At 39.5% G+C, this 15,501-nt stretch overlaps 1 protein-coding gene across 8 annotated transcripts in view; it reads right to left on the bottom strand.

Annotated features, from left to right (window-relative positions):
• Window positions 1-15,501, bottom strand: part of LOC122558548 (cyclic nucleotide-gated cation channel beta-3-like) — a 201,530-nt gene that overhangs the window by 115,551 nt on the left and 70,478 nt on the right. For 5 of the 8 annotated variants that reach the window (XM_043707256.1, XM_043707264.1, XM_043707258.1 and 2 more), the window contains exons 17-22: window positions 12,787-12,949; window positions 12,009-12,038; window positions 11,029-11,070; window positions 2,635-2,688; window positions 1,457-1,510; window positions 1,039-1,092 (exon numbers count right to left, since the gene is read on the bottom strand). In XM_043707256.1, the coding sequence (XP_043563191.1) occupies window positions 1,039-1,092; window positions 1,457-1,510; window positions 2,635-2,688; window positions 11,029-11,070; window positions 12,009-12,038; window positions 12,787-12,949 (397 nt within the window). The remainder of the gene's footprint in view (window positions 1-1,038; window positions 1,093-1,456; window positions 1,511-2,634; window positions 2,689-11,028; window positions 11,071-12,008; window positions 12,039-12,786; window positions 12,950-15,501) is intronic. The other 3 variants (XM_043707262.1, XM_043707260.1, XM_043707263.1) reach the window with 3 other exon arrangements.

The raw sequence follows: 15,501 nt of genomic DNA, 5'->3' as shown, positions 1-15,501 counted from the left end.
ACTACTATTTCTTCTTTCTTCCTTATCTACGTTCCCGCTGTCATTAAAGCTCAAACTTTTAAACTTCCAAGTCCTTTTCACTTTCTATCGCCTCTCTATCCATCTCGCTTTGTTTATTTTTCTTTTCTCTTTTGCTTTTCCTACAATTTAAGTGTCTTCCTCATTTCTAACTAAATTTATTTAATTATTTCAGTGATACATCAATTTCAGGTTTTCCTCTTTTTACGTCTAAAGGTAGGTGATCACTTTGAACATCTCATGTTGACAAGACTGTGCTTTGCTTCCACCTTCGTAAAAGATTTCAAATATTATTTTACTGAAAAATATGGTCATTAGGTACAAATACAAGGGTACATTTATTTCTGTAAACCTAAGGAAAAATACTTCACTGCAACAATTCTGAATCAATGCCAATTTATCAGCATTTCCTCTACTTTACAAACAGAAGAAGCTATATCTTTCCCCTACACCTTATATGTATATCTGAATGTGTGTCTGCATATAATTATTCACATGCAGGAGCATGTGCACATACTAAACAATCAGTAACATATACATTACATAAAAATAAATCTTGTGCAAAAATTGCATGTATACTTGTATGCAAAAGTGTAGATTGTATTCATTTTAGCAAAGTTGATCAAACTTTAAAATTGCAGATGTGTTGCCTCCGGGTCTACAATTCACATTTACAATGAGTCAGGGTCCTTGGAAGGACCAAAGAGTTGAAAAATGTACCACCAAATATGTTGTACAGATCTAATTTGTTCTGTCACAGCTAGATTGACTCATGTGCACTCAAAGAATCACTCACTGTTCATTGCTGTACTTATCCTCTTCAATCCTCTCTCTTTTGTTCCTCCCTCAATTCTCATGCTGAGTTTCCCTCCCTTTTCAACTCTGAGGGGATATTCATGTTTCCCTTCTTTCTCCACTCCACACTTTTCATTCCTCATTTCCAAACATTCACTCTCTCTGCTGCTTTATACTGTCTTCCTTGCCTTGGCCCTTTTGAAAGAAGGAGGATAAAAGACTCACACTGCTGCTGGTAGATTATCATCAGTCTTGGCTTCTTCACAAATCTGCACCAAACTGACAAAGAAAATGAAAGAGCTGTTAACAATATGGGTCAGAAAATCCATGCCAGAAGTTAAAAATCACATAACACCAGGTTATAGTCCAATAGTTTATTTGGAAGCACTAGCTTTCGGAATGCTGCTCCTTCATCAGGTGGTTGTGGAGTATAAAATCATAAGACACAGAATTTATAGCAAAAGCTTACAGTGTGATGTAACTGAAATTATATATTGAAAAAGACCTGGATTGTTTGTTAAGTCTCTCATCTTTTAGAATGAACATGTTGGTTTCAGTTCTTTCATTTGTTCTTACGCTTTCACACTCTCTCTTTTTCTCCATCTGTCATTCCCTCTTTCAGGAAGAAAGGTGAAGAACTCACTCTGTTGGTGATTGATCCTCACTGCTCTTGGTCCCTTCGCATACCGTCTCTGCCCTGACAGTAAAGCAAACAGAAATAAACAGCAGTAAGTAGGCTTTAATGTTTGTATAAGCCTACATAAGTACAGGCATAGTCAAGAGACCCAAAATATCACCATGTATGTAAATACACACATACCTTAGTGATAATACAGAGGGTAGGATTAATTTTGATAAGATCAAAATTTGCTCCATGTTACTAATGTCCAGAAAGTGAAGACAAAAATCTGATTTCATATATATTAAACAACATAGAACTTTCAGTTGGTGCAGCATTCTAGATTAGTTGAGTTATAAGTTTTTGTGAAACTGTAGCTTGCTTGAAAGCCTTGATACTTCTGACTTTTTGTAATAGAAGTACATTATGTATTAGAACACACACCCAGTGAGAAAGAAGTAGACAAAAAAGACATTATATTACACCTTGCATGACCTCAGGACATTCCAATGCTCTTTAGAGACATTCTTCTATTTTTTGCTCATGGAATGTGGGCATCACTGTATGGGTCTGCATTTATTGCCATTCTCTAATTGCCTAGAGGGAGGTAAAGAGTCAACCATATTATTATGGGTCTGGAGTCAAGTGTCGGCCACACCAGGTAGGAATGACAGATTTCATTCCCTCAAGGGCATGAATGAACTAGATGAGATTTTACAACAATTTACAGTGGTTACATGTTTGCCATTAGGCTAAACATTTTATTCCAGATTTTTATTGAATTCAACTTAAGTACTTTTGAAGTTCAATTTCCTTTTAATGCAAAATACTTGGCAAATAATTTCCACAAAACAATATTATGATGATGATAAGCCAACCTGTTTTAATGATGCTGCTTCCATATCTTTAAATGCACACATGTCAAAGTTACACACGGGCACATTCAGAATTTCTAGATGGACATTTCAATATCTGTGGACGGACATTTTAAGAATCTATAAACAGATATGTTAAGAATCTGTACAAGGACATATTGGAATTTATACATGATTACAATCTATGTTTCTCTCTGTCTGTATATTGTTCTTCAAATGCTTTACTTTAGAATTCATCTGAAGTAATTATGTGTAGGATGTATGCCACCTCAACATGAGACCTAGCCATGCATTTCTGCCCAGCTACATTGGAATTTAAGGACTTACTCTTCACTGGGTAGATCATCACTGCTCTCAGTTCCTTCACACACTTTCACAATTCTGTCAGACAAAGAGAGACCTATCACTTAAGAGAACCAATGGCCTGTTGATTTTATGTGCCAGTTTTTCATATGGGTTCTATGGATGGAACACAATCTCTTCTAGATTAATTTTCCTCCTTGTCTGATGCTTGATCACATGCTTCATACCATTAACTACCTCATCCATTACTGTACTGAGATCAAGTGACAACATAATGACAATAACAGAGGAATTTATTACTATAAGTCAATTTGGTTCAGTTGTCATATTCTGAATTCTAAGTGTGAGGATTTAAAACCTACCCCAGAGATGGGACCATATAATCTAAAATGCACCTTAGCGTAAGTCTGAAGAAGTACTGCAATTTTGGAGTTGCTGTCCTTCAGATGAAATATTAAACTCAGTGAAGCATTAAATATCCGCTCGTACTTTTTTAACAAGAACAGAAGATTGCCCTTATCAATTATCCTCCCTCAATCAATACCATCAAAATTAGGTTTACTGTACTTCACCAGAAAATGTCTGGTCAAGCACAGCTGATGGTTAGGCATTTAATTGTTCTTTTAATTGGTGAAAAATAAACAAAAAAACAAATAAATAGGTAACAGCTATGGCACTGGGGTTGTAATGAGAGCTCTATGACTGAGCAAATCAATAAACTTGCCACAAAAAAAATGATGTGCCTTGGTTTTCATCTTCTACCAGTTGACACTAGAACAGAAAATAATTGCGTAAAGGTGGACAATGGAAATTGATTTCTTTCAGACAGAAGATTTTAATTGGGATTACTTTGGAGAAGAATAGCTGAAACAAAGTGTAAGATATGGGGTATGATTTCCCATATTTATCAAGAGAAATACATCAAATAGTCTTGGCACTGTCACTTGCTTCTACACAAGAAGCAGCACAAATTTAGCCCAGGCAATTGATGTCCCATCAGTACATTCTCAATCATCGGTAAAGTCATGGGAGTAGTCATCAAGTAGCAGTCGCTTTAGACCATAGGACAATAAGACAAAGGAGCAGAAATTAGGCCATTCAGCCCATCGCGTATGCTCCGCCATTCATGGCTGATCATTTTCTCAACCCCATTCTCCTGATTTCTTGCCATAACCCTTGATCCCCTTGATACTCAAGAACCTTTGTATCTCTGTCTTAAATATGCTGAACGACCTGACCTCTAAAGCCTTCTGTGGCAGAAAATTCCATAGATTCATCACTCTTTGGCTGAAGATGTTTCTCCTTAACTCCATTCTAAAAGGTCTTCCCTTTACTCTAAGGCTGTGCCCTCAGGTCCTAGTCTTTCCTACCAATGGAAACATCTTCATAACATTTACTCAGTCCAGGCCATTCAGTATTCAGTATGTTTTAATTAGATCCTACCCTCATCCTTCTAAACTCCATTGAGAATAAACCCAGAGTCCTAAAAACATCCTCATATGTTAAGCTTCCTCAAAGAATTCTAGTAGATTTGTCAGGCGTAACCTCCCCTTGATGAAACCATACTGATTTTTCCCTACTTTATCATACACTTCCAAGTATTCAGAAATCTCACACTTCCAAGTATTCAGAAATCTCATCCTTCACAATGGATTACAGGATCTTACCCATGACCGAGGTTAGGCTAATCAGTCTGTAATTTTCCTTCTTTTGCCTTACTCCTTTTTTAAACAGAGGTGTCACATTAATGATTTTCCAGTCCTCTGGGACCCTCCCTGATTCTAGCCATTCCTGAAAGATCATCACTTAATGCCTTCACAAACTCTTCAGCTATCTCCCTTAGAACTGCGGTGTGTAGTCCATCTGGTCCAGGTGATTTATCTACCTTCAGGCCATTCAATTTTCCTAGCACCTTCTCCCTGGTGATGGCCACTATACACAGCTCTTCCCCCTCATTCTCTTGAATCTTTGGGATATTACTCGTATCTTCCAGCGTGAAAATTTATGCAAAGTACTTATTCAAATCCTCATCCATTTCCTTGTTCCCTACTACTTTCTCTCCAGCGTCATTTTCCAGCAGCCCAATATCCACTTTTGTCTCTCTTTTGCCCTTCATTTTTAATCTAAAAAGACTTTTACAATCTTCCTTTATATTACCAGCTAGCTTAGCCTCATACTTAATCCTCTCCCTCCTTATTTCATTTTTTTGTTGCCCTCTGTTGGGCTTTATAAGCTTCCCAATCCTTTGGTTTCTCAGTGCCCTGCATCACATTATATGCTTTCTCTTTTGCTCTCATGCTCTCCCTGACTTCCCTAGTCAGCCATGGTTGCCTCATCCTCCCTGTACCATGCTTCTTTTCCTCGGGATGAATTTCTGCTGTATCTTCTGAATTACTCCCTGAAACCCTTGCCATTGATGCTCCCTTGTCTTTCTTGCTAGGCTCTCCCAGTCAATTTTGCCCAGCTCCTCCCTCATCCCTCTGTAGTTGCCTTTATTCAGCTGTAATACCATTGCCTCTGATTCTATCTTCTCCCTCTCAAATCGCAGAGTAAATTCAATCATATTATGATCACAGCCTCCTACGGGTTCCTTCACCTTAAGCTCTCTTATTAAGTCTGCCTCACTGCACAATACTAAATCCAGTATTGCCTGTTCCCTGATGGACTCCACCAAAAGCTGCTTCAAAAAGCCACCTTGGAGACATTCCACAAATTCTTTTTCTTGCAATCCACTACCAAACTGACTTTCCCAGTCCACCTGCAGTGAAATCCTCCACGATCACTGTAATTTTGCCTTTCCTGCACACCTTTTCTATCTCCTGGTGTCTGTTGCACCCCAGCTCCTGACTATTGTTTGGAGGCCTGTACATAACCCCAACTATGGTTTTTTTCACCTTTGCATTTCTTCAATTCTACCCACACAGGTTCTACACCAACTGACCCTATTTTGTTTCTTACTATTGATTTAATTTCATTTCTTACTAATAAGGCAATCCCACACCGTCTGCCCCCCGCCCATCTTTTCGATAGGATGAATATCCTCAAATATTAGGCTCCCAATCCTGATCCCCTTGCAGCCATGTCTCAGGCGTGATGCTCACCATATCATACCTGCTAATTTTGATCTGCGTCACAAGCTCATTTACCTTATTCCTTATACTGCGTACATTCAGGTATAACACCTTCAGTCCTGTATTAATCACCCCTCTTCTCATTGTTATTAATTTGTCCATTGTGCTTGAAGGTTGATTGCTAACCCTTTCCATACACTGTGTCCTATTTGTGTCTGTGCTGAAGACTTTAGTAACCTCTCCTGAGTTCTGCACTCTTATCTCTTCCTTTAATTTAAGTTTTCTAAATTCCTCTATAACTGAACCCTCCTTCCCCCATTTAGTTTGAAGCCTGTCTACAGCCCTAGTTATGTGATTTGCTAGGATTCTGGTCCCAACAAGGTTCAGATGAAGACTGTCCCATCGGAACGTGTTTATTCTTCCCCAGTACAGGTGCTAATGTCCCATGAATTCAACCCATTTCTCCTACACTAATCTTTGAGCCACACATCTACTTGCTTAATCTTACTGACCCTGTGCCAATTAGCTAGTGGCTCAGGTAGTAATCCAGAGATTTTTAGCTTTTCGGTTCTGCTTTTCAGTTAGCTCCTGCTGGTACCTACGTGGATCATGACCATTGGATCTTTACCCTCCCACTCCAGGTTCCTCTGCAGCCCAGTTGAAGTATCCCAAACCCGAGCACCAGACAGGCAATACAGGGACTCTCGATCCTGCTCACAGATGGTGAAGGTAGTGAATGTTGATGGTGGTGGACAAGTAAGTGGAGAGTTTTCTAACATACCCTTGACATGTGCATTGAGAATGGTGAAAAAGATATGGGGGTAGGAAGTGACCATCTTCCTGGAGAATTCCTACCTCTGACCTGCTTTTGCAATCACAGTATGTATTTGGTTGATCCAATTCAGTTTCTAGTTAATAGAAACCCCCATAATGTTGGTAGTAGGGGAATCAGCAATAGTAATGCCATTGAACATCAAGGAGTGATGGTTAAATTCTTTCTTGTTGGCGATGGTCATGGCCTAGCATTTATGTGACAGGCATTTTATTTGTCAGTTATCAGCTGAAGTCCTAATGTTGTCCAGGTCTTGCTGAATAAGATCGTGAGCTGTTTCAGTGTCTGAGGATTTGTGAATGGTTATGAACACTGACTATCAGTGAACAACCTCACTTCTAACCTCATGATGGAAGGAGCTGAAGATGGTTAGAGCTAGGATACCACATTGAGGAACTCCTGCAATTATGTCCTGTACTGAGATCATTGATCTCCACAACTATCATCTTCCATTGCACATAGTAGGAATCAAGCCAAACACAGCTTTAAACCTAGAGTACAATTTGAAAGATTTCAAAACAGATGGTAAAATAAAATCCCAACTATCTCAACATGATCAGTTTATAGGACTCAAATATCAAAGAGAGTTCCCTTCTTCGTCATATTTATAGATATAACTTAACTGTTTCTTGCAAGTTCTGGTCTTCTGAGTTTGATGGCCTTTTTCTTGGTTAGTTACAAAAATGAGTTTAAACATTCTAACTGTGAAAAAACCCTTCAGGTTTTGAACCAACCACATCATGCCTGGAATTATCAAACTAAAATGCTTATACTGAGGTAACCTATTCCTAATTGTTCTGATTTAATTCCTTTCTCCTGGAGAAACTGTTCTTCCATCTGACCCAAGCCAAGTCTTCTGTGAACTGACACCAAAAGCTTTCAAATCTATAGATTTTTTTTCTGAAGCAGGTATCAATTCTTGATTCTCCTAAGCCAAAAGCACATGACTGCCTTTCAATGTATGCTCTCTCCAATCATAATACTCTCACAATATAAATAAGTTTCAATTATCATTCCAGGTGGATTTCAGACAGGAGCACTCTGATACATGCTAGTTTAAAATCATGCTAGTTTAAAATCATATACTTTTTTACACACAGAAACAAAAACCCACATGTTACTAGTTCAACAGCTAATCTTCAAAATAAATGATATTGTTATCTATAAATCACACACCTTACATCACACTGCGGTATTGTCTATAAGATATGATTCTGTGAGTATGACTATGTCTGATAGTTGCTTGATTAGTCTGTGGATTCACATTTTCAATTTATCATCCATAATCTCAAAGTACATTTGAAAGATGACATCAAACTTTAAAGACCACGATTAGACCTTATTGTCAAAAATATCTTAATGATTGGGATGAAGGAATTCTCTTGCTAATGTTTGCCATTACGGATGATCCGAATGACTCTATTAAATTTAATCCTTTTGAACTGATATACGGAAATGGACGTTAAACTAATTAAAGAAAAAAAAACAAAGCTCAGAGACTACACTTCTAACCTAAGAAATTTAACTAAAGCATGTGAATTGGCCAAAAGCATTTGAAGATTCTGGGTGGCACAGTGGCACAACAGTTAGCACTGCTGCCACACAATGCCAGGGACCTGGGTTCGATTTCAGCCTCGGGCAACTGTCTGTGTGGAGTTTGGACATTCTCCCCATGTCTGGGTTTCCTCAGGTGCTCCGGTTTCCTGCCACAGTCCAAAGATGTGCAGGTTAGGTGAATTAGCTATGCTAAATTGCCCACAGTGTTCAAGGATGTGTAGGATTGGTGCATTTGTCAGGGGTAAATATCGGGTAGGGGGAATGGGTCTGGGTGGGTGGCCGGTGTGGATTTGTTGGGCTGTTTGGCCTGTTTCCACACTGTAGGGATTCTATGATTGCTCAACAAACTGCAGCAGACCAAAAAAGCCAAAGCCCAAACTTTTTGTTGCTGGAGACAGGGACATAATATTGTTACCTATCTTTGGGAAACCATTAAAAAGTGAGGCTTACTTAACCTTAGCAAATCATAAAGAAACTCAGTGATGTGAATTCTGTAGTGACTACTTGACCAAGAGGAAGAGTCACTTAATGTATTTTGTTTGGGAGGATAGTCAGGACAGAAAATGTATTAGGTTTCTATTTCATAGTTAAAGTAGGGGGGAAAAATAAAAATATCAGAGCAATTCAAAAATGAATTAGAAGTTGAAAATTCTGAGATCAATCCCCCAGTAATGAGATAGGATAATATGGGGAAAAAAATAATGGAATATTATGCTATCGCCTATACCAGTATTGAGGAGGCCTACAAGCTCATAAATTGATTTGTGTAGATATCTTTGGTGATACATAATGTTAATGTAATGGATGCCCCTCCCCAACCACCACCCCCCCAGAAAGCAACGTCCTTGTAAACTCAAGTCAATGATGTTAGGGAAGAGTTCATGGAGAAAAATGACATTATCGAACTAAGTCACAATAGGTGGAGCTCACTTATTCTGATGGAAAAGAAACAAAATGAATCACAATTATATGTAGATTTATGGGCTGTTCTCTTTGCTTTCCTGAGGAAATATCGGATGTTTTTTAAATATGTGACTGCCAATTTATATACAGCAAAATGAGGGGGCCTTCACTTCAAGTACCTAATATGACTAAGAGATTCTAGCCAAGAGGATTCAGTCAAATTTATCTGCATCAGCTCTGACAATGCAACATTTCAATGCCAGCTTTGGTTATGTGAAGTCCTGAGGTGGGGTTTGAACTTTCAACTACAGACATGAGAACATATCTGTCAGAGAAGTTGCAACCTTTTTTAACAACTATATAACACTCTGTGGATGATTTGATTGAGAATGTAACAATAGTGATGAAAAATGATACAGTACACAACAAATTAGCAACAGGTCAAAAACTATGACTTTTTTTTAAGCACATGCACCATAATCACACACTTGCCCAGAACTAAAATCTCATAGTATCCCCATGGAACTCCAGCAGGAGATTAAGGGAACTGCTCAAAGTAACCACAGAACTCCATTACAGGCAAATAGTGCCAGGTTTCTGTTATTTCTAGAGGCGAGGGGGGCACCTAACAGAACTGTGGTAGAAAACTTATGGAATCACTTCCCACCACAAAACGTTCAGAGTTACATTTTGTATACATCTAAAAAGATTACAGCTATTTTCATGCTTCACATGCACATACTATAGGATAGAGATAATTACAACATTAGCTGCAGGGTACTTAATGCTTCAATTAAAATTAATTAATTAACCCCTCTGTAAAAATTGTGAATAGTGTAATGTTTTTTGTACATTACTCCAGTTACTTTCAATTTCCACAAAACACTTAGTGGCATTGGGTTAAAGTGTCATTGAAGACGCAGTTAGTTTTCAGTCTTGGTAAGTATGCTGTGGCAGTGACTCTTATATGCAATTGACAATTACTTTACTTTGTTTCACGTTGCACTAGGATTGGCACCTTCATTTTGATCTTTGTTACTATTGTTATGACATTCAACATTTAAGAGGCATTTGAATGGGTATATGAATAGGAAGGGTTTGGAGGGATATGGGCCAGGTGCTGGCAGGTGGAACTAGATTGGGTTGGGAAATCTGGTCGACATGGACAGGTTGGATCAAAGGGTCTGTTTCCATGCTGTACATCTCTATGACTCTATTCCAGCCAGTCTGCTTTGATCAGTGAGCTAAATCAGGAAGCAGTTTCTCACTCAAAGTATGAACCCTCCAAAAGGCTGCAAACATGAAGTTAATTAAAATGTTCAAGGTGGAGACTTCTATTGTATAACAGGTATCAACGGATATTGAACTATGGTGGGTATAAGAAATTGAGGCACAGATCACATTGGTGAGGCCTCTTCTGGAGTTTTATGTTCAGTCCGTTCACCCTGTTATAGGAAGGATGTTATTAAGCTGAATAAGGTTCAGAACAGACTTAACAGGATGTTGCCAGGTATGGAAGGTTTGAGTTGTAATTAAAGGCTGGTTAGGCTAGGACTTCTTTCATTGGAATGAAGGCGGTTGAGAGGTGACCTTACAGAGATTTATAAAATCAAGAGGGGTATAAATAGGGTTAATGGTAGGTGCCTTTTCCCTAGGATGAGGGATTTCAAGGTGAGAGGAGAGATTTAAAAATGATATGAGGGGCAGCTTTTTTACACAGACGGTGGGTCGCGTCTGGAGTGAACTTCGTGAGGAAGTGGTGGATTTGGGCACAGTTACAACTTTTAAAAAACACTTTGATAAGTGCATGACTTGGAAGGATTTGGAGGGATACGGACCAGGAGCAGGCAGGTGGGACTCATTCAATTTGGGATCATGTTCCATGTGGTCTGGTTGGACTGATGGGCCTGTTTCCATGCTGTATGATTCTATGATCTAACTGAATGACAAAGCAGCTGAATAGGTGACTCACTATTATGTTCCATTGCAAATGCCCAATGTAAGGCAAGTTCCCAAACTCCACATCTTTATGTAAACCACATTAAATGCACTTACTCTGCATCTATCTCCTGCTCCTCAGTGATACTCCACAACTGCCTGCATGAATTACAAGTCACATTAGTCAGAAATACCATCACGTTCTGAGAATCTTCCTTGCTATATATTTTAAAAATTGCTGGGATAATAAACGCTGTTTAAGGTTTTTCAGGATGCAGCTGAATCAGCAAATAAAGCTGCTCACTCTCATTTCACAGACATCTAAGGTCCTTGAATGTTTGGATTCTTGGTGCATGCCATCCAAATTTTAAATCCATTGAGTTGATCAGAACGGGGGTAAAAGGCCGGGGCTAAGTGATCAAGATCATTGTTTAGCCACACAGAAGGTGGAAGCCAACAGAGAGTTAAAGCACATTGACAAGCATATGCACAGTGATGCACACTGTGTGGCAGCCATAAAGCGTATGACAGCCAGCACATTATAACATTGAGATGAATAATGTTGGGATTACCTGAATAGCAAAGACTCACTGCTTCCACAGAGTCCCTAATTTAAATACATATTGATGCTTGGCAAATGGATAGGATATGCAGTCAGTGCCTGCTTCCTGCACTGAGTATTACATTTATTGTTTGGCAACATGCAGGATACAGATCCTGTGTCTGCTGTATACATAGATATACATTCATTTTAATTTTCATGTACAGAGTATCACAAACCACTGATTGACATACATGGAGACTACAGACTGAGACAGCAATGACAGACCGATATACACAGAGCAGAAACTGAATGGTATTCGCTAAGCGCAGACTAATCTGTGAGCACAAATCACAGGGTACAGACAGAGTGGTACATACAAAGCACAGACTAGCTTTGATATACAGCACGGATTGACTAGTACACACAGGGCTTGGACAGACTGCCACTCAAACACAGCGTATAGTCTGATATGCACACAGAGTACAAACTGAGTGGTTTACACAGAGCTCAGACAAACTGGCACACTCTGAATTATTTACAGTAAATTATTTACCTTTCTTCATCTTCCTCTGGAATCTCATCACTTTGGTTTGAGGGAGGAAACAGCAGTGTAAGAGATGAACAAGAAGTCACCTCACTCCATTGATAGTTGCCATAGTTGTAACTATATTCAGGTACTTACCATTATACCCTGGTATCATCAGCAGGGCCTGGCACTTAGATCAGATCTCAATACAGCTTGTAAAGAACTGGCATATCCCCAGATGTGTGAGTGCCAGAATGGAAGTCCCATTTTAAGATCATTATTATGTGGCACTCAGTTGTTATAGGCACAAATAAGGACGTGTTGATTTGGCAACTGGTGAAGGATCAGGAGGTCAAAATCAACCTCTCACTTGCCCAGATAAGTGGGGAAAGATGAAAATAGAGCACTGAGCAAGTGGCATGTTCCTCCAGATCTGGAACATGCTTCTAACATATTTCAAAACCTTTTCTTTTTGCCATTGGCTTCATCACTAATGAATTAACTCATGAAGAATCTCTGGGGCTTGAGAATGACAGTCTAGATCTTTAATCACCTTTAAAGACTCCCTTAGTTTGGCCTATGATTGTTGAACGCTATCTTTGTAGTGTCACATTTAGCCCTTGATATAATTACCTCTTACAGCATCTGTCTTGATGTAGTTGTCTTTTGTAATATTGTGCTCACTTCCATCCAATTACAATGTTCAAGAAAAAATTTATATTTGCTGGACAGACAGTGTTCAACAATCACTTAAATGGAAATAGACATTGTGGTATTTATACAGTTAATGATTATATGAATATACCTCTGCTTCACCACTGTTACATCTGTGGCTGTGGTTTGTGTTTTGACCTGTGCCAATGCCTCACACTCGCTTGTTTGAGTTTCAGCATCAAGGTATTGAACCTCTTCATCCCAGTCAGATTCAATATCTTCCAACTCCATCTCCTTTGGAATACAAACTGGAACTGTAAATGTAAAGCATATTCCAGTGATTCACACACGCTCTTCAATTTCTTGAAGGACTAATCAAAGTTACCCATGTCAAGGACAAATAGAAGCTAACAAAGATTACATATCATAAAGTTAATAGACATTGCACACTACAGCGACCAATCAATGCCACACGTTGAGGGTATGAATATTATGAAGTATTTAAATTCCAGAAACAATCCATTTCACTCACAGACCCATTTGCTACTTGGCCTCCTGGACAATATTCCAACTTATTATTGTGCACTTAGTATTGAAGCCCACTACTGAATTTGGCCTGAAGCTGTGGGGGGCATGCCTTGTCCTTTTTAAGTAGATCCAGCAGAGGGTTTGTGGTTCATTATTGTTACAAATTTATGTCCGTAAAGTTATTAATGCAATATACTGACCCCAAGTATGTCCATCAAATCTTCCTTCTCTATCTGGGTGTATTTATGCTCTGCATTAGTCAAGGGCCTGGATGCGTACACTATTGGGCACTCCTCTCCATTGGACCACCTATGAGCTAATACTATCCCAAAGCCGTAGGGGGAGCCATTGTATGTCACTACGAAATCTTGCTTGGGATCATAGCATGCTAATATCTTCGACAATGATAAGCTATGGCTTGGTTATGTGACCACTGCCAAGGCTGATCCTTTTAAAGATTTGATGCAGGGGTGCCAGGATGGAAGCCAGATTATGTATGAACTTCCAGTAATAATTCACCAGCTCAAGGAAAAACCTAAGCTCAGGTACAGACATGGGACAGGGCACCTTCATCGTCCTCAATTTATCTTCCAATGGATGTCAACTCTGAAGTCCATGTAGGTTATTTGGGGTGCCTGGAATACACATTTTCCCTTCTTAAAGCATAAACCCACCTGGGAGAAACGTGTAAGGACTATGTCCAAGTTCTCTAACTGCTCCTTATTGGTTTTCCTTGTTATGAACATGTCATTTGGATAAATGGCGACCTGGGGTAGACATTGTAAAATGTTCTCCATCATCTGCTGAAACATTGCACAGGCTTATGCCCTTATGGGTATACTTCTGGGAATCCTTATCTACGTGCAATTTCAGGTGCACATGACACATGACCAGCTTTATGAAGGACAGTGGTCCCTGCTAGTTTTGCATATAAATCCTCTGTGCGGGGGATTGGATATTTATCCAGCTGTGAAAAGAAGTTTATCATTTGTTTAACATCCCCACATAGGCAAACCGACCCATCAGGCTTCACAATCAGTACAACGAGTGTTGCCCATTTGCAAACTGGACTGGTTTGATGATTCCTTTGCTGTCCAGCCTCCTGATTCCTGCTTCTACTTTTGCATGTAAGGCAAACGGCACTGGGTGGGACTTGCAGAATCATGGAATTGCTTCCAGGTCAACTTGCAAGGTGACCTTGGCTCCTTTGATAGTCCCTAGACCTTCCTGAAAAGCTTCTGGGTATTTAATTAGGACTTTACTCAGGCAGCCATTTTCTAATGGAAAAGTGTTGAGTCAATCAAGGTGAATCTTTCTCAACCAATTTCGTCCTATCAAGCTTGGGCCCGAGCCTTTTACGATAATCAGTGGTAACTGAACCATCTGCTTCTCATAAGAGACCAGAATTGAAGTTGTACCCTTAATCTGTAAAGGTTTTCCGGTATAGGTTCTGAATCTAGTTGAGTTCTTGCGCAAACTTAAGAGTTGGAGCCCAGAGCAAACTTTGTTGAAGACTTCTTCTGCAATCACTGAAACAGGCACAGTGGTATCGACCCCCATTAGAACTGGGTGACCATTTAACCAGACTTTTATTTTGATTTGGATGTTGCTAAGCTGATGTAGGTAGCCTTTCCAGGGTGTGCACTCTCCTGGATACCAGATATGAGGTCTCTTACACAATTGAGATCTAGTGGGACTCCTTTGCTGTCTTGATTCTGCATACTGGCAGCAACTACAATGGCTTGCCAGCCCGAATCCTGAAGAAAATTGTAACCATTTGGCCGAGGTTTGGCTTTGTTTTGGGGGATTGCTGTGGACTGACCTAAAGTCCCTCTTTCAGTATATGTCCTGAGTGAGGCTATACAATTGCTTTCACTAATGTGATGTTCCCCAAGCTCAGTCAGACTGGTGAGGGTGTCCACTTCCATTGGAATACTCTGCAACTGACATCCTCCGTTTGCCCCATTTTCCAATGATAAAGCTGGTTGTAGTGTCTGTTTGAAGTCCAGTTGGGATTCAGCTAGTGGCACTTTTGTATGGTTACATCATTAATCCCACATATCAAATGGGCTCTCAGCATTCCATTAATGCTGAGTCACATGCCTCTGCCAGTCATCCTAACCTAGTCAAAAATCCTGATATGGATTCCCTGGTTCTTGAATTGATGAGTAAAACCTATTGCCTCTCAGAATTAGAGGAGGCTTGGGGTCATAATATTCCTTAACTAAACCTGTCAGCTCTGAAAAGATTTTAGTCTCTGGTGCCTCAGGAAAAGTTAGGCTCCTAAAAACCGAAAAAGCTGAGGATCCATGAACATCAGGAGAATTACTTGTTGCTT

This window comes from Chiloscyllium plagiosum, chromosome 17 (assembly GCF_004010195.1).
Source record: "Chiloscyllium plagiosum isolate BGI_BamShark_2017 chromosome 17, ASM401019v2, whole genome shotgun sequence".
NCBI classification, from domain to species: domain Eukaryota; kingdom Metazoa; phylum Chordata; class Chondrichthyes; order Orectolobiformes; family Hemiscylliidae; genus Chiloscyllium; species Chiloscyllium plagiosum.
Note: the sequence above shows the minus strand (reverse complement) of the source record. Positions and strands in the feature narration are given on the sequence as shown.